The 19,336-nt window shown below is 60.8% G+C and overlaps 1 protein-coding gene across 1 annotated transcript in view; it reads right to left on the bottom strand.

The window, feature by feature from the left end:
* Positions 1–6,221: 6,221 nt before the first annotated feature.
* The window catches only part of FIBCD1 (fibrinogen C domain containing 1), a 31,103-nt gene continuing 17,988 nt past the window's right edge, over positions 6,222–19,336 (bottom strand). The window contains exons 5-7 of the mRNA XM_028090553.1: positions 11,570–11,666; positions 7,032–7,211; positions 6,222–6,481 (exon numbers count right to left, since the gene is read on the bottom strand). Coding sequence (XP_027946354.1) covers positions 6,222–6,481; positions 7,032–7,211; positions 11,570–11,666 — 537 coding nt within the window. The remainder of the gene's footprint in view (positions 6,482–7,031; positions 7,212–11,569; positions 11,667–19,336) is intronic.

Consider the following 19,336-nt stretch of genomic DNA (forward strand, 5'->3'; position numbering starts at 1 on the left):
TCCGGTGGCACAGGTGGTGCAGGACGGGGCAGTGCTGCCTGCGTTGATAAAGACCCAGCATAAACAGGATGTGGTCTGATGAGCGGAGCAGAGGGGGCTGCCCTTTGCCCAGAGGCCCGCCTCATTTGGAGGAGAGCGGGCAGCATCATTAGCTATAAATCGCAGGCTCAGACCTTCAAGTCCCTTGGAAGAGGCGTGGATGGCACACCCACCCTTAATCCTAGTGGTCTGCCTCCCTCTTTGGAGAAGGGGGGCGATGTCCGCACCTCACCCACCCATGCCGCACCAGCACAGCCGCCCCGGGGGGCTCAGGAAGTGAGACACCCGTTGTGAAGCCATTGCCCCTCACTCCCTCATTCCCGTCAGGTGCAAACTTGTGTGAGGCGCCGCCAGCTCAGGAGCCTCGCGAGGGGCTGAGCGGGGCAGCAGGAGGGGACGTGGAAGGGGTTTGGAGCCCCTGGCCTGGCTGAGCCCCGCTCAAGCCCACGTCCCCTGCAGCACAGCCTATGCGCTCCTTAGAAGGGAAGCCTGGTGTTTTCCCACCACCGCAACCCTAGCGCCGGCCTGGGCGCCTGACACCCATTTGGGAAAGGAAGGACACACCCGCAGATGTTTTCCAAACTGACTCTCCACTGGGTGGCCAGACAATGCCTCGCTTTCTGAACCTCAGCTGAGAGGCTCATGCCACCTTCGGCCGTGGTGACGGGCCACGGAGAGGAGGCTGCTGGCCTGGTGTGGGATTTGGCAAGGGCAGGGGGAGAGCTGTCCCGGTCATGGCTCCAGCTCTTTGCCCATAGCTGGTGCCCACGGTGGGGGCCGCCAGCATTCATCGCTCCCCAGCCCCTCACTCCCAGGGGATTTCTCCCCAGGGGAGCTCACACCGAGTGTGAGGAGCGTCACATGTTGCCACCTGCACGTGGGGTTGGAGGGGCAGCGCTGTGGGCCCACATGTTTCTGCAAGGCCCCCTCTGGTCCAGGCTCATCTCAGGGTGCTCACCGCACGGTTACTCACTCGGCCTGCCCTGGGATCATGGAGCGACCCTGGGGTCTGCTCCAGGTGTGAGGATCCGCACAGCTGAGCCAAGATGAGGTGCCTGGTCGGGCCAAGTGCACTGCAGAGTATTCTCCCCGCTCGGGCCAAGGTGGGAGGCAGGTGCCCATCACGGGGGGGAAGCATCTACCTGGGTACCGGCGCTCTGGCCGGTCCAGAGCCTGCAGCCTCGGGGGCCCCCTGCCCCTGTCTCTCCTGTCCTCCCATCCTGCTGCTTGTGCCTGGGGACCCCGCACTGTATCCGAGCAGCACTTGTGGGGAGACCAGCCCAGCCAGGCCCCCAGCCTCTACTCCTTGCTTGGCCTAGATTTTCCCTCCACCGAGAGCAAGCAGGGCAGTGAGGGGAGCAGGTGCCGGGTGAGGCTGCAGCCGCCCTGTTGTCTGGGGGAGCTGCTCAGGTGAGGCTGGGGACGAAGCACAGAGGCATTCCCCTGGTTTCGGGGGCCCTCACCCAGCTATTTCACCTTAGCCTGTGCAGTGCTAGGGGTATGGAGAGTCACCCCCCCCCATTCACACAGGAATAGAGATGGCCTCATGGGCACTTCCTCTCCCCCGTAGGCCTGAGAAAGGGGCTAGAAGGCATCCCCCCTGCAGGGGCAGGGGGAAGACTGAGGCTCCGAGGGTCAGAGCCCATGGCTGCACCCTCTCCAGCCCCGTCTGCAGCAGGAAGCCTTGGTTCCCCTTGGTCTTGTCTGGAGAGAACAGGGTCAAGAAAAGCCAGTGTGGATTGACTTTGGGCCTCTCCATGGGCAGGTGCGAGGAGAGGGTGTGCCCATGTGCAGACCAGAGCAGGTGCAGAGCCGCTTCCATCCCTGAGGGGGGCTGGTGTGTGTGCGTGAGAGATGGGAGGGGCAGGGTTGTTTTATCTCCCTCGCTAGTACTGGTTGGTGGTGACATTGGGTGCTGGTTAATGATGGGGTGCAGCCTGCAGTGGCCACTCTCATGCCTTCTCTGTGCCTCAGTTCCCTTGGGTGTCAAATGGGAGGTTCTGGTTCCCGAGCTGTGCTCTCCGAAATTTCTCAGGGACAGCTGTGGAGAGTGGGGAGGGCAGGTGTGGGGTCAAGCTTCACGCTGGCTTCATGAATAACTAGCCATCAGGGACTTGTTTTTAATAAAGTCTCAGCTCCTCAGGACTCCAGCCCCAGCCCCAAGAGAGACCCACAGGGCCAGCTGGTCGCCCTGGAGCCCTGGGGAGGGGGGGTACACAGGTTCATCCCCCGAAGCCCAGCCCCAGGAGGATCTCCCCCATTGGGTGCAGCTCGTGGCAGGGCCAGGCCTCACCTCCACCGGCCGCGGCGGCCCAGCTGCTGGCCAGGTGTGCAACTGCTTCTGCTAAAGGATCTGGTGCAGCCTCTGGGGGGCACTGAGTTATCCGGGAAACATTGTTTCCTCAATAGAAATAAAGACAGGAATGGTGAGGAAGTCTGGGGAAATTGTGCAGGAGGCAGTCTCGGAACGCCCCATGGTCTGATGTGGGGCACCAAGAGAGGATTAGAGGCAGAGGCCCCAGCTGGGTCACCGCGAGATTTTATTAGAGACAGGAACACTCATGATGCCAAGTGTACTCAGCCCAGACCAGCTTCTGTCCCGAACCGCGCTGGCCCTCCAGCAACTCCGCGCACCCCCAGCCAGCCGCGTGTGGACGGTCAGGCTCACCTGTCTGCACAGCCCCAGGCTGACCCCCACCCGCTCCGTCTCCATGCAGTCCCACCATGGCCAACCTCAGCCATCTGGGTTTGCGGAGTCCCACCAACCGCTTGGCCCACTTGGGGTTTGGGGGCAGCTCTCTCCCTGCAAGCAGGTGAAGACACTGAGGCCCTGGGGAGGCCCGGCCACTGGGACCAAAGCCTCGTGTCCTCTGCTCGAGGTTGAGCACATCTGCGGGCACGTTGCTCCCCCAGCTGCACAGGACAGAGATGTGCAGCTGACCACAGGCCTAGCTCAGGCCCCCCTGGTCCCCAACCGCCGCCCCCCCACCACCACTGTCTGTGGACGCAGCATCCCTCCCTGCCTCCTCCTCTGGTGTCACGGAAGCCTGGCAATTCCTGTTGACTAATCCACCGAATCCTGGGTGACAGGGCCCTGGCCCCAGCCAGGCCGGTCGGAGGCCTGTGTGAAGGAGGACGGCCGCCGGCGGGAGCAGGGCGACAGGGAAGAGGCAGGCCGGCGACATTGCTTCTGCCCCAAGACAAACATTTATCAAACCAATTTACATGCGGCTGCTGGGGGAAAATGCAATTTGGGAACTGCTCACAGCGCTGTCCTTATCTCCCGGAAGCCCGTGCTGAGGCCATCAGGGTGGAAGCCCAGGAACCATCCATCCTCTGGACGCAGCGCGCTCAGGCGGCCCAGGGTGGCCTCTGGTTTAACTCAGAGACTGTGTCCTGTTTGGGGGCCACGGAACGAGTGAGGCCACCGGCTGGTTCCGCAGAACCTACCTGTGCTGGTGGAAAGGAACCTTCAGAAGCTTGTGGGGCCACATGCACTGCCCCGAGGTCCCCACATGCTTGGCTCGCTCTCATCAAAAGAAGAAGGAAAGGGATGGGGGGGGGGGCGGTCGGAGAGTTCACATGGGATTAGTGGGACCACGGGCCCCCACCGCCAAACCATCAACTCGGGCCCCTCAAGACAGAGTTTGGATGCAGTGAGCCTGGGTCCTGGGTGACAGTTTGCACACATCCGTCATCCATTGGATCTTGGTGCAGCTGCCTCCTGCTCTCCTAGCACCCTCTTCCTGTGGTCTCTCCCGCTCATGTGACGGCCATTCGCATGGACATCACAGTGGAGGCTCCTGGAGGCCGGGGCCAGAGCCTGCCTTGCTCACCACAGACCCCTGGCTCAGAGCAGGTGTGCGGGGCTATCTGTGCCCTTTAGGAAGTGGGGTGTGCTGGCCTCGGCTGTCCCCACCAGACAGCTCTGTGCCCCTTCAGCCAGCACTGTTTCCGGCCCATGTCCCATGATGGTGCCAGTCCTGGGCCGGGCGTGGGGCTGGTGCTTTCGGCTAGGAAGGAACAGGTGTCTCCCAGTCAGCTGGACACTCCCAAAAGCCGCCCTCGGCCATCTGCCCGCTCCCCCCGCCCCGGGCCGTGGCATGTCTGTTCTGCAGCCAAGCCCTGGCAGGAGCGCCCCTGAGCTTCCTGGCGCACACGCACATCTGTGAATCCATTTACATCACACTCACCAGGAGTTTGTTTGATGACAGATCAGAAAAAGCCTAACACTTTCCAAATAGCGGCTGGCACAGCAAGGCTGGCAGCAGAAGCCAGCTCTAGCCTGGGGCTGGTGGGGGAGAAGGGGGCTCCCTGGGGTGGGGAGACCCTCAGACCCTCAGACTTGGGGTCCCACCCAGCCTCTGTGCTGGGGCTGGGGGCCCCAGTAGCTCGGGTGGGTTGGTTCCTCTTCCAGAAGACGGAGAAGGGGGCTGGCAGGGGAGCCTTCCCTTCAAGTCATAAGGAGCCCCCCCACAGCTCCCCCACGCCGCCGCGGCCCCCCCCCCCGAAGCTGGGCTGCCCCCCAGCACGGGTCACACTGGGCTGCGCTGCCTGTCTCTTGGCCGTGTCTGCTTCAGGTGCGGTGCCGACAGGGCAGGGACTCGGTGCTGTCCGGCACCCGGGCAGGCCGTGGCCCACGGCAGATGTCCAGCGAACTCCGGCTGAATGCGATGACCAGGTGGAGCTACAGGGGACGGGCCAGCTTGCACAGAGAGTCGGCCACGCTCGGAGCCCTCCTGCTAACCCCCAGCCGACTCTGACTCACCATTACTGCAGCACCAAGTCTGGTGGGAGGGGAAGGGCGAGCTGAAGCCCACGCTCCCGTTCGCCCGTGTTCACCTGCCTTCCGGCGTCCTACCAGGAAACACCCGCTCCCTCCCTCCTGCCCGAGTGCGGCCACTGGTGCGGTGCGGCCCACCCCTGGGAGGCCGGCCTCCCAGAGCCTCTCAAAGACCCCCATCACATCCCCACAGGTGGGAACTTAGGAAAACAGCCCCGGGCTTGGTTCTGACGGCAAGGGCATTGGGGTCCCAGCACTATCCACCAGAGGGGTTAGGGCCTCTCTTCTTGGCTGCTGACCTGGGGAACCTGCAGTTCTTGTTGGGGGGTAGAATGATAGGACGCCGGGCACTGGGAGGACTTGATGAGAGATTGTTTCCAGTGTCTGGGGGTGCCTCAGTGCCCCCATCTGCCCAGTGAGCCCTTCCTTTCCCCCTGACCCGAGGTGGCAGCACCCACATTCACCAGCAGGGGGCGGCCTCCCCACCGAGACAGCAGTCTGAGCTGACCGGGGGAATAGCCCCGGGACCCCTCCTGGTCCAGCCTCCACCCTGCAGGCCTGATGCCAGGAGGCCCTAAGGCCCTGGAGTCCCTGGGAATTGGGGAATGTGGGGATGGTGGTGCAAGCCCCATGGCAGCCCAGAAAATACAGGGGTCCTCACTGGCCAGGCCCAGAGGGAGCAGGACCTGCCCCAGCCTCCCACATCAAGAGGACAGGGCATGGTGGGGTTCCAGCTGCCCCAGGAAGGCAGGAGGCTGGGCACGGCAGCCAAAGGGACTGACGACCTCCCAGGCCTGCAGGAACATGGGTGGATGGGGGTCAGAGAGAGCTCCAGGGAACTGGCCCTGGCACCCGGGGTGGGCTAGGAGTCCCCAGAGACAGCTGCACCCCAGCCTGGCCTGTGGGAATGGGGGATATGGCTGTCCAGCCCCGGCCGCAGGCAGCCCTCTGCACCACCACCCCTCACGGTCCCCAGGCACCATGAAAGTGAAAGAGGGGGGCCAGGAGGGCCAGAGGAGGCTGGCCTCAGACCTGACTCAGAAAGATCCAAACAGTCCCTCTGTCTGCTAAAAGGGCTGCAGGGGTGCGCCTGCCCCTACTCTGTGCCCCCCCAAGCACCAGGTGTTTGGACTGGCAAAGTAGAGGGGCCGCCGGGGTGCTGGCCAAGGGAAGTCAAGACACTTAGTCCAGGAGCCAAAGTCTGGGCAGGTAGAATTTGGGGGTAGTCCAGTGTGCCCTGCCCGACATCAGCAGAGGTAAACTGGGGGTTGGGGACAGCACAAAGACGATGTGCAGCCCACCCCAATGCGAGAGCAGGTCAGAGGAGATGCAGGGTGGGGTCGGGCCGGGGATGGGGGAGGTGATGGGGCGGGGGGTGGTGGGCGGACAGAGCACCCATCTAGCGGTCCTCACGGACCGGCCGGATCTTCATCTCCGAGAACTTGAGCGAGTACTGCCAGCCCGTCCAGGAGGACCATTCGATGCCGTCGGCGTAGGACGCGTGCGCACCGCGCAGGTACTGCCCGTTGAGGTTGGACGTGTGGCAGTTGCGGTACCACCAGGCGCCGCGGTAGAAGGCGGCGCAGTTGTTCTCCGAGTGGTCGCTGTCGCGGTCCTTGGTGGTGAACCTCATCCCGCTGTGCTTCAGGAGGGAGTCCCCTGCACAGGTGTGCGCACACACAGTTGTGTGCCATGGGGACTCCCCCGGACACGCATGCGCACACACGGATACAGCGGCCCCCATATACACACATGGTGCTCGCACATCTGCCCCGACACACCCACGGTGTCTGTGCAGCTCGCATGCCCCCATGGGGCCACCTCAGGGGTCCCCGGGCTGTCCCTGGGTCCTGGTGGTCTCTGTCCCTCCTCCCACCTCTTTCATACACTCCCTTTCCTGGTCCTGCCTCCACCTAAGAAGAGAAACCCAGCCCAGAGGGCTGCGGCCACCACACTTTAGAGGTCCAGCAGAACCCAAACCCCAGCTGTCCTGATTCCTGGCTCGGGGCTCACTTTGCTCATCTGCAGAATGGGTGAACAGTTCGGGTCCTGCTGTTTCCATGCTGCTGGGATGAGGACCAGGTGGGATTTGAAGGTGGAGGCCAGAAGTACCAGACCTGGAGTTCCTCTGTCCTCCTAGGTGGGGAGACTGGTGGGTGGCCACCCCCACCTCGCCCTTCCTTTTCCCTGCGGCGGCCCAGGGTCCTACCTGCCGTGCCCGAGTAGTCGGCCACGGTGAGTGGGTACCCGTCTTCCTCGGGGTCCACGGAGAACAAGCCCACGCCGAAGCTCCCATAGCGGGCATAGGCTGTGCTGTTGTCAAAGTCCTCCAGGTCCACGTGGAGCTCATAGGTGGCCTGCGTGGTCAGGGCGTGGATCCTCCTGAGCCCTGGAGTGGGGGAGAGAATGGCCGAAGCTGGGGGAGGGGGCGGCGCTTACGAGGCGACCCCCACAAGAGGGAACTGAGGAGACCCGAGAGCCAAGCTCACGTGGTTGGCGACAGGAAGGTTTGTCGGTCAGCCCTGGGCCACATCCCTCCTCCTGCCAGCCTGCATTTGGCAGGAAACAGGACTGACAGTTTCTTGTGTTTGGTTTTCTCTGTTCGCTTTAAGCCAGGTTATGCTTTCCAAATGTTTGAGCAGAAGGTTAGTGGAAAGACTGCAGGAGCCAGAAGGAACCTGGAAAATCTGGGTTGGGGGTGACAGCATCCCTCATCCTTGCTCCCACTCTGGGCTCCAGCCGGAAGGGATCTGGTACTTGTACACACGTCCCTGAACCTGGCCTCTGAGTCTTCGCACATGCTGTTCCCTCTGCCTGGGATACTTTTCCCTACTCCTCCAGGTTAGGTTCTGTTCATGTTCAGGTCTCACCTCAGGAAGGCTGCCTGGCCTCCTGTCCTGGCTGAGGACCTCTGCCCACCCCAGGGCTCCCCGCCTCGGTGTTTCTCATTCTGTGTCCCCGCTGCCTATTTCCTTATCTGCCTCCCCCCCAGTGTGGAACCTCACAACTAAATCCCAGCATCTGAGCGCGGCCCAGTACACAGTAGGAGCTCAATAAATGCAGGCACAGTGGCTGAGCAGCGGAAGGTGGGCTCTGAGTCTCCTGCTGTCTCTGGGGTCTGGCCCCCATGCCCCATCATCCCTCGCCCTCCCTCCCTCCCTCGCTCACACACTCACATTCAAGGTGCTTCCCTGCCAGTTTGATTACCTCTTAATTAAGAGGGCGTTTAATTAAAATTACAAGTTATCGAGTGACATTTCATCAGCCTCTCCCTCCTGAGCTCCAGACCCCCTGCAGGAGGGTCAGGGTGTAGTACAAGCTAAGGGGGTGAGAAGACCATGCGGCCCCTTCCCCACCCAGGCCAGAGGGAAGCCCGGGCCCACAGTCCAGGTGCAGCGCCAAGGAGAAGCCACTAGGAGCCGAGTAACAGCAGTGCCCGTGCGGACCCCGCCCAGCCTCTCCCCGCAGCTCCCCCAGCCCCGACCTACTCTCCCAAGACCCGCCCGGGACCAGGCCTTGAGAGCAGAAGGGTCTCATCCCCCTGCCCTTCTCTGTTCCTCCCTGGGCTCCCCCTCCGGGGGCCCCAGCTCGCACCCCAGCTTGTGCAGCTGCGCCGCGGGCCTCCCAGGGAGGAGGTAAGGGGCCACGAGGGCTTCACACGCCGTAAAGGGCAGGCGGTGGACAACGATGACCACTGCCCACCAGCCGGACGGCACTCGCAAATGCCAGGCACTGTTCCGAGCACTTCGCGTGGCTTAATGAATCCAGTGGAATTTGAATGAGTCCAATTTAATTAAAGAATCCCTGTACAGCTCTTAGAACAGGGCCTGGCCCACTGCACACATTATCCACGTGTTTGCAGCTGCTGTCGTGATCAACGAGGCAGGGGCTCTATTATCGCTGCTTGATGGGTGAGGCTGAGGCACAGGGGGGTTAAGGGATGGGCCCAGGTCACATGGCTGAGGAAGGGCAGAGCTGGGATTTGAACCCAGGCAGAACTGCCCGGACCCCTTGCTCTTACTCAGTTCTTGTCCAGGACAAATAATCCAATCCAGGGATAAGGCAAGAGGGACACCAGCCCAGCAGGGATGCTGGAAGATTCCAGATTCCCTTCCCCCACTGAGTGGTTGCTGGTGCCCAGGGGCCCACCATAAGCACGCCATTCCTCTGGGCGAAGCCGTGCTCCGCTCCTGATGCGCCATCCCCGTGCCCACGAGGGGCCCCTGGCAGGGTGCCCTGGAGCGGGGGGCAGGGTGGGGGCACGGGGTGTCCTCCGCCATCTTCACCCTTCTTCCCATGAAGGCCACCTCCCTCCCTCACTCTCCCTCTCTCTTCACTTCCTGTGTCTCTCCAACCCCCCACTTCGCTGGGCCCCTGGATGGTGAGCTGAGATCGGACCCCATCACCATCAGAGTTGGAGGAAGAGGGAGCTGGTGGGTTAAAATGGAGAGGAAAACACTTAAACCCCCAGACCTCATACCATCAATCCCAGATGGATTAAAGAGCTGAACCTAATACAAACACTCAAAAACATTAAAAAAAAAAAAAAGGAGACATCTTTGTAAACCTGGGAGGGAAAAGCAGGGCCTAAAACCCAGAGAATATAAAGGAAAAGACTGGCAAGAATTGGCTACATAAAAGTTTTAAATGTCTAGGAAATAAGCAATAATTTTACAAAAAAAAAAGAGGCTGAAAGATAAATGACACATAACATGTGCATCTGACAAAGAATCAATAACCTTAATATATAAAGAGCTCCCATAACTCAATAGGAAAAGACAAAACGCTGGATGAGAAGGTGACGGGGGAGTGTGGAAAAGCAGAGGCAGGGAACGGCCAGGGGAGTGGAGGGCTAAGTTGACATTCTCCTCAGGGCTTCCTGTCTGCCGGGAGCTAATCAAGGCCCCGCTTAAATGCTTCCTCCCGCACCTTCCGTGGCTGCTCTTAGATTTCAATTAAGATGCGGTGAGTGGCGGAGTCACCAACGCCGCTCCAAGGGGGTGGTGGGTGGTGATGCGGAAATAGGGCCCCCACCTGGCCACCCTCTCCCTATCTTGACACACCCACCCAGGTGGGGGGCGGGGGAAGGGTCTTCCCACCTAGAAGCTCCTCTCCCCCAGCCCCTCCCCTGGCCCTGCTCTCATTCACTCAGTTCAGGGTGTAGTTTAAAGCTTGTGAATCCTGCCCGGGCTTCCTCCAACCCAACACACACACACACACACACACACACACACACACACACACACACCCCACTCATTCTGGGCCTCAGTTTCCTCACCCATAAAAGGGGAGGACAATGGCAGGGCCACCCACCCTCTTAGGGTGGGTTTGAGGTGTCAGGGCCGAGGTCTATAAAACGGGCTGGGCACATAGGAGGTGCACAGTAAGAGAGACTTGGGGTAATAAAGCTCTGCAGCCAGTACGTGCCCAGTGACAGGACACAGTGGAGGCCAGGACAGAGAGGGTCCTGCCCTCATGGGTCCCACGGTCAGGGAGACAGACATTAGGCAATGACACCGTTGATCACCACCCAGGTGCCTCTGCACAGGGGGCGAGCGGGCACAGACCCGGTCCCACCTCCGGGACTGACCCCATCTTTCCCCCAGAAGTTCCCCTGAAACTCCTACAGGCAGGCCTGGGACCATACTGACCCCTCCCTGGAGCCGAGCCCTCCACCAGCCACGTTTGTTCTCACCTCCTCTCCCTGGGTATATGAGCCGTTCCCACATACCCAGGCCCGGGCAAGCCAAAGTGGGGCCCATGTGCTGTGGGGTGCGTGATGCCATTAACATGGCATGTCAATCTAATGCCATGTGTTTTGTTTTATTTTATTTTATTTAAGTGTATTTCTTTAAGTCATCTCTACATCCAACGTGGGGCTCGAACTCACGACCCCGAGACCAAGAGTCCCACGCTCCTCCGACTGAGCCAGCCAGGTGCCCCAATTTTAATATGTGTTAAAAATATAAATGGGGGTGACTGCTAGTGGGGGCACAGGGCTTCTTTTTGGGGGTGGAGAAGATGTCCTGGAATTAGGTAGGGGCGAGGGTTACACAACTCTGTGAATATACTAAAACCCCATGAATCATGCATTTTAAAACGATGACTCCTATAGACATATAAAAAAAAAAAACCCCAAACCTCACCTCAAGTCCCAACTACCTCCCAAATATATCTGGGACTTCAGACCTGTGATTTTTATGGACGTTATGCTTCAGAATGAAATTATGTAAGATATTCAAATTTTAAAACACCGAGGGGACCTGAAGATAAATATAAGTAAATAAGGGCAACGTGAATACTAGCTTTCTGAGCGTGTGTGCCAGCCATGAGACCTCAGGGACCTCAGGAACCACGGCCTCTCCTTTGGGAGTTATGCCCTTGGCGCCCCAAGCCCACCCCAGGCATCTGCTGACCCCCGAGGGCAGGGCAGTTTGGGGGCTGCTCTGACCCTCCCTGTACCTGAAACTGAGCCCTGTCCCCGCCCCCTACTCACTGGATCCAGGATGGCGACCAGGTGGTCCCAGGGCGTCCCAACGTGGAAAAGCACACACCTCTGAGGGACCCACTCACACTGTCCGCACCTCTTTCGGCTTCCAGCCCTTGACCTCATTCCCGCTGAACACACCGATCACCTGTCCCTGCAGCCCGGGAGGCCCTGACCCCCCAGGTGGGGAGGGCGCGTTCCCTCGGGCTGCGGCCACGGAGACAGAGAAGCCTGCACCAGGCAGGCGTCATGGCTCTCACCTAGCCAGTGCTCCCCCGTGAGCTTGCCGAAGCCGTCCCGGTACGCCTCCCAGCCTCGGAAGAAGTTCACGGAGCCGTCCTCCCGGCGCTGAAACACCTGCAAAGGAGGGAGGGCTGGCGCCAACCGCCCCAGGACCCCCAGCCCCGCCGTGCGTCCCCTGCCCCACTCACTCCCTTCAGCCGCCCGCTCGGGGACATCAGGGGGCTGGAGCAGAGCAAGGACTCAAGGGCTTCATGGGGGCCTTGAATGCCCCCACGGACTGAATGCCCCCAGCCCCGAAAACGTGCCCCGGGGAAGAAATCACGGTGGACGAGGCTGGAGAAAACGTGCTTCCAGGCCCACCTCTGCCGCCCTGCTGTGGGACCCTGGACTGGTCCCATCCCGGTTGGGCCTCAGTTTCCCCACAGATCAAATAAGAGGGGTGGGCAAGGGCCCTAATTTCTTTTCACAGATCAAAACAAAACTGAGCAAAAACCCATTCTCGAGTCTTGAAGAACCGAGGACACAGCCTCGGGAGCTCCGTCTCTCAAAAGGATTCTGCCGGAGTCACGTGCACTCTCCCCAGCAGAAGCGGCCCCGGTGGCGGGGGGATCAGTGGGGGCTTGGGGAACCAGAGCCCCGGCCACTTCTCCGGGGGGGGGCGGGGGGCAGGAGGCAACAGCCCGCAGGGGTGTGCCTCGGGTACCAAGGAGCAGCCGAGCTGCCTCTGTAACTCATTTTAATAACAGTCTTGAGTTGGGAGTCAGGAATCCCATCGGTTAAATTGCTTTGAAATAAGTACCACGCTGGTCCAGGCCAGAGCTGCCTTGAGTGTTCACAGGATCCGCTGACAATCCTGTTCCTGGCCACTCCCCTTCCAACTCTTTCTGTGTAAGAAGCCTTTTGCTTGCTCATTTGCGGAGGCAGCACTCGCGCCCCCCGCCCGCCTCCATCTGTGCCCACGGACGAGGCGGTGGAGTTTGGCCGCGGCGCCGGGAGCCGCCGGTTTCATTACTAAGCAGCCTGATTCCAGCCTCCCGGGACCGCCCGGGCGCTTCATCGGCCGTGAGCTTGACCGCCTGCTCCGCGTGCGTCCGCGGGAACCTGCCAGTCACAGCCTCCGGGTAGCTCTGACGTGAGGGAGTGGCAGGGGATGACACCTCTTTCTTCGTGCCCCACCATTGCAGACCTGGCTGGGCCCTGACAGGTGCAAGTGCTCAGAAGGGACTGGCTGGGGAAGGGACTTCGATCAGGCTCGGAGAGATCTGAAAGGCGCTGGGCCGCGGTATTGACAGCCGGATTGGGACCCTGAGCACGTGCCCTTTGAAAGGCTTAATCCCGGCAGAAGCTCAGACGCTCCCGGGAGAAGTCCCGAGAAGGCAGCGAGCAGCGGGAGCCTGTTTCTGCCGGAGAGGGAGAGAGTCGGGGGCTCGGTGGGGGGGCGATGGTTAGGACCTGGGCCCTGCCACTTACAGGCTGGCCATTGCTCCACCTCTCTGAGCCTCAGCTTCCTCGTCTGAGCCTCAGCTTCCTCGTCTGTACGTAGGGGTCACACCCCATGCCTCCTTCATCCATTCAGATGTTCCACGGAGCATCTCCCTTAGGGCAGAGGGACACAGGGGACCCCCACCCAGATGGGAAGCAGGACTGATCTAAGACATGGGGACAGTGGGTATGCCCAGCACGGCCGGCTTCTGGAAGGGAATTCGGAGTGGGTCTGGAGGAAGGGCAGGGTCCTGACCACAGTGTGGCCGTGTGGCCTGGGGACATCAGCCCTCCCCTCTGGGCCTCGTTTGTCCTCACCCACTGATAAGCCAGACCTGCCTCCCAGGACCCCAGGGAGGGGTACATGGCACAGCGCTGGTCCTATTCACACCACCTTTGTTATTTTGCCTGTCACTACTGTTATGAGGAGGACTGGGGGTCTGCTGGGCTTCCGGGCACAGGCAGGGCATAAGCCCTGGAAACGGAGACGGACAGGCAGAGTGCCCAAGGTGGGCTGGTGTTGACAGCTGGCCACGGCAGATGCTGGGGCTGGGTCCCTCTCACTGAGCACGTTCTTATTCACCAAATCCTTAGCCCAACCCAGTTCTCCACCCCCTTCGTCCTTACAGTAGACAGAAGCTCTGACACTGGCCAGAAGTCAGGGGACGGTGAGCACAGAGTGGACGGTCTGACCCACCCCTCACCCCCTCAGCCGAAGGCCAGGCTGGACACCTGCAGCCAATGTCCTACCCTCCACGTCACTCTCATTTGCCACTGACCAGACCCGGGACACGCCTCCCTGTCCTCCTGCCAGGACTTTTATGCCAACAGCTGACCTCCAAACCCCGTTCTCAGTCCCTCTCTCCCACTGCCACCCACAGGCAGGGGCCTGGCTGGGGCTCGGCCCGGGTGCACGATCAGTGGGTGAGAGCGCATGCCCGGGGCCCGCTGGGGCCTCCCTGCCTCTCTGTCCACCCGGGCAAAGTACGCTGCAAGCACCCGACTGTGGCAGACATTCCCGATGACAGAGTTTGAGTCTGTACCAGCTCAGAAGCCACCGCAACTGGGTGCCCACGTGAGCGCGCTCACCTGGGGCTCATGAACCGTTATCCACCCTGTGAACGGCCCGGACACATGCGTGACAACGCTTTGCAGAAGTGGCATTTAGACTCGCTGACCATGACCCCGGGAAAGGCGTGTGGCATCATGATACACACACTCACGGGTGTTCATATCGGAAACCAAAACTTCCTGCCACGATCCTTGCCCTTCGAGACACACTACTCTGGACGTTGCCAGCCTTTGCCACGGGCTGTCCTGATTCCTGGGCTGAGTGATGGAGTGAGCCCGGCCCCGGCCAGGATCTCAAACTCGGTACCCCGGCCTCGCCCTCAAGCCAATCACTGCTCGAAGTGGCCAGCAAGTTCCAAGAGCCCTCGAGGCCACAGATCGGCTGCCGGTTCTCCAACGTTCCCAGGAGTTTGCTTTCTCTGACTCAGAGGCCCAAGCTGAGCTGCAGCTGGACTTCAGGGACGCTGGCTGGCTGGATGTCACCAAGCAGAAGGCCTTCAATTACAGAGCAAGGATCAGCCAGACGGGAAGACGCAAAGAGGGAGCGAGGAAAGGATGGATGTACCCACTTCCCAGCCATCTGTCCCAACAGAACATGAATCCCCACTTAGGCCAAAAAAAAAAAAGGGCAGAAAATGGTAGGAAAACAAAAGGATTCCTTTTGAGGCTAAATCTTCATTGGTCCGACTCCTGGGGCGGCTCCCTTGGGCTCCAGCGGCAAAGTGACCGAGGCAGAAGGCGAGGCGCCGGCCGCCCTCTCGAGCAGGTGGCACGTAGGAAGACAGACAGAGCATGTTTTCTGGATGCAGATTCTCAAAAGCCAGTGCCGGCCACCCAGCGTGTCTTCCAAGTACTGCTTGGGGGCTCTGCCAAGGGAGGGATGGGCCCACATGGTCCTGCAGATGGTGCCGGGCGGTTCCAAAGGAAGGAGCGGCTGCATTTGGGGCGGTGGCAAGCGGGGGGTGGGGGTGGGCAGCAGAGCAGCCGATGGTCCTGTGTTTGTCAGCTGGGCTCCAGGGGCCTGTCTGGTGCTCTACAAGGTCCCATCTCTGCCGGGACCCCTTCCTCGGAGGGGCCCTGTCCAACTGGCTCCTTGTCTGCCGTGGTGCTAAGAGCCAGAGTCTTGTCCTGGGCGCCTGAGCCTGGCTTTGTGGTCTCCCCAGCACAGAGGGCCTTGTGTTCCCATTTGGCAGATGAGCAGGCTAAGGTGGCCAGGTGGGGTGACCTCTGCAGAGTGGGGGCACCCCAAGGCTGAGGGGGCATACATTGCTCCCCTAGGCCCACGAGGCTACCCGGCCCTCAGCACGGCCGAGCTGGGCCAGCCCCAGGAAGTGCCCTTGGCTGGCATCCGGGAGACCAAGTTCCACTGGGGGTCCAGCCGATAGGCTGGGTGTCCACCTAAGTCTGGCCTTCTCTCTTCTGCGAAATGAAAAGCTTGCTGCTCCAGGCGCTTGTGTGCAGTCACAGGGCTGGGCAGCTCCTAACTTGGCAAGCTCCTTCCATCCCTACACCTGTTTCCTCATCTGTAAAATGGAGGTCATAGCAGCTCCTACCCACAAAGGTTTGGTAACAGGTACAGGCACTGGTTGATACACATTAGTCCGTAATGGTGACACTTGTGGGTACATTTGCTGGGAGCTCAGAGGAGGTTTAGCCATCTGCTAGGGAGGGCTCCAGGAGGGCTGCCTGGAGTAGGAGACGCTCTGCTGAACTGCATATTGAGCAGGGTCTTGGCAGGTGGTCAGAGAAGCCAAGAGATGGGGGCTGGGTGGGTCCAAACCCTATAAGATGGAGAGGGAATGTCTCTGCCACTTTAGAAGGTCCCCAGGAGGCAGCATCTGGGACTTTCCCTAGACTCTGATGAAGCTGCTGTAGAAATCATTTGCAGGCAGGATCTTGGTTGTGCAGCTCCAGGGCCCACCAGCCTCCCAGACCTCCTGAGCAGGCGATTCCGGGAGGGGGGCGGGGGGGCGCTGTGGCCCAGGCAGATTTTTGTTTCTAAGGAACAAAGAACTTGTGACCCCGGATGAGTCACGGACCCTTTCCAAGCCTCAGTTTCACTCTCTGTAAAGAGGCGCCAGCAGCAGTCCCTTTGTCACCCCTGCAGGGTTGCAGGGAAAATGCGCAATGAAGTAAAAGCGTAAACGGGGCGCACATAGTAGGTCTAACCAACGTCCCCTCCCTCTCCTTCAGAACTGGCTGCCAAGCCCAGAAGGAAGCGGGCCTCCTCCTTGTTTTTGACTGGAAATGGTACCCCCGGGCTTGGCGCCCCGCCACGCTTCCCAGGCTTGGCAGTCGGTGCCGGCCAGCTCCTGGCAAACACTGCTCAGAGCTGCCATTTATCAAATGCTGAGCTCCCGGGCTGAGCCTCTGCGTGTACTACCCTGTTTTACGTTAAAAGTTTACAAAATCCAAACTGCTCTGGATGGAGGCAAGCTTTCTCCGAGCGGATCACTCGAGGGGATGCGGGGCCGGTCACCTTGCTCATGTATTAGGGTGTGCAGCCCTAAGGACTCCCCAGGGCAGTGGGGAGCCGGTGCTGAGCCGGGCTACGGCTCAGGGACACCGTGGCCCACTGATGTCACGGCAGGTCCCCCTGCCACCACCGCATCTGTCTGCAACAAGGACCGGCTGAAGCCTCAGCCCACGGACGGAGGAGTCTCCCACAACCCTGCGGTCCAGCCTCCCTGGCTTTTCATCTCTCCCTGAGCCGGATCCCGCTGCCAGGCTGGGCTCCGCTTGGTGGTGGCTCCTTTGATGTTTTGCAAGTGAGGGAAGGATTTTCCTCCCTTCCTGGGGAGCTCAGGTGGGGAGGGGACGGTTTCTTTCACAGCGAAGCCAATTAGCGGCATATCTGAGCCGCTGACCTCGCACGACAGTAAAACGCCTGGCAGAGCGTGGCCACCGTGCAGAACGGGGTTTGGGCCCCTCAGCTCGTGGTGCTGGGAGCAGGCGGCTGCGCCGTGAATCCCAGTGGGGGCGTAGAGCAGAATCGATCCTCTTGCGGGTTCCTGCGGCAGGAGATGCTGAACTGGACCTGATTTCGGTGACCCAGGTGGTAATTATGCAAAGGCGAGGGAAGGGATTGGCAATCAGGCCTGGTGGCAGCAACACCATGGGCAGATGCCGATGGGGACAAGGCTGTGCCGCAGGGCAGAGAGGCAGGGAAGTGGGGGGGGGGGGAACACCTGTTGATGCTGAGCTGGACCCTCCTTCTGACCACCCAAAACCCGCACCAGGCCCCTGCAAGGCGGCCACACGAGATACAAGGGCCACACTGGTGGCCGGACGAGGAAGGGGAGCACCCCAAGAGGGGATGTGACCTCCCCAGTCTCACACGGCCGGCGGGGAGGTGAGCCGGAAACGGCCAGCCCGGTCCCACGTATCACCTTCCCAATGAGGAAATCTGGCCTCTGTTTTGGTGAGTCTTCCCTTTAAACACACTGCTTGACTGTAAGACCCTGCAGGAGGGAGCCAGGTTCCTCTGCTCACAGGGATTCCCCAAGGCTCAGCGTGGACCCCTTGCTCCCTGCTCACCAGGGAAGAGCCTGCGAAGGGTTCTGACTCTCTCCCCACGTGGACGGTGCTTTATTAGCCTCACTGAGCAGGTGAAAAAGTGAGGCTCAGTGAGGTGAAGTGTCATCGCCCAGTGTGACAAGGGACAGCAGGTGGACAGGTAACCGCTTGGTTCCACCTTTGGTACAAAGAAGGAGCAAGATGGGTGGGCCCCGGTGGTCAGAGAGGCCTCCCAAAGGAGGCCCCTCCCCAGAGTCGCAGGTCAGCAGGACACGGTCCTTCCTTCCTGCCTTCCCTCCTCCTTTCCTGGGGCAGGGATGGGGTGAGTGCCCCTGTCAAGTTCAGGAGTGGCCTTGACAATCGGCATGACCCTGTGTGGCCCGGGTCGCTGTGGGCTTTGGTGAGTGTGGAGAGAAGGCTTGGGTTTAGCCAAGGCCAGTGGCCACATCAGCCAAAAGGCCAAAGGCCACCTTGAGGCGTGTGCCCACCCGCCCCTGTGGCCTCCCCACCCCAAGGAGCCACATGTGGCCTCTTCCCACCCAGCAGGGTTCCTACTGTCCGCAGCCACAATTCAGGGCCCATAGAATTCACACTCCCCGAACTACTCCCCCACCAGCCGCCATGCCCTTGGCCCAAGTCTCTGAGTCACTCCCCACCTGGGGGAATCCTGAGGGCGGTAGGAGCCCAATCAGCCCTCAGGACAAAGCCTGTCTCCTGACGTGCCCGCACAACCGCACCTGACCCAGCCTCTGTCCACCTCCCTCCTCTCGTCCCTGGCCCCTCAAGCTCCATACACCAGCAGAGCAGAGCCCACGCGGACCCAGACCAGGCGCCGCCATGTCCCTGCAGACCTCTGCATGTCTGTTCCCTTTGCCTGGAATGCTGTTCTCGCCTCTTCCCCCAGCGCTTGGACCTCCCTGTCCAGAGGCTTCCCTGGGCTGCCCCAGGCTAGGTTAGGGGCTCTCCTCTGGGCTCCCCCATCCCCCCCAGCCCTATAGCCCTCACACAACTCAGCTCATCTGCCAGCTCCCCACCAGGCCAGGAGCTTGCTGTTGGATCCTCTGGCCTGTGGTTGGTGCTCAGCGGTTGGATGATTAAGGGCCACCGTGTGATGCCCGGCTCCACACACACGCGTGAGGCTGGGCCTTGGGAGGTCTGGGCGCTGCCCCCAGGCGGGCTGCTCATTTGCTAGGTGGCCTTGGACACATCTCTTCCTTCTCTGAGGCTGCTCAGCCACAATCCAGGGGTTGGAGGCATGCCAGGCCCTGGTATATAAGCCGTGAAGTGGCCAGGGCTGCCGAACCCCCTCCTTGCCCAGTCTGGTCTCGCCAGGAAGCAGGCTCTGGCTGCAGCGTCCAGCCCCAGATGCCCTGTCCACCAGGGAGGGCCACCCGGTGTCAGCACTCGAGGTCTGGCAGCTCAGACATAGAGCCTAACAAGGATGGATGGTACCAGGGTTCAGAGAGGCGGCAGCGGGCTCCTTCCCAAACAACAATTGAGTTTCCGAGAGATTCCGTGTGGCAGGGAGGTGATCCTGACAGATGCCCAGAGGTATCTGGGCAAAGATTGCTTTTGACGGAAGCCCAAATGGATATTAACGTTTATCGGCCTCGCAAACACTTCTCAGCCGAGAGCGGCCTGCCTTCCACAGCCCCTGATCCAGGTGTCTGAGCGGGAGGGTTGGGGGGCCGGGAGGGGGCTGCTGGCTTTCCTCA

Source organism: Eumetopias jubatus, unplaced genomic scaffold (genome assembly GCF_037043125.1).
Source record: "Eumetopias jubatus isolate StellerSeaLion01/CBP00866 unplaced genomic scaffold, mEumJub1_p1.0 scaffold_15, whole genome shotgun sequence".
NCBI lineage: Eukaryota > Metazoa > Chordata > Mammalia > Carnivora > Otariidae > Eumetopias > Eumetopias jubatus.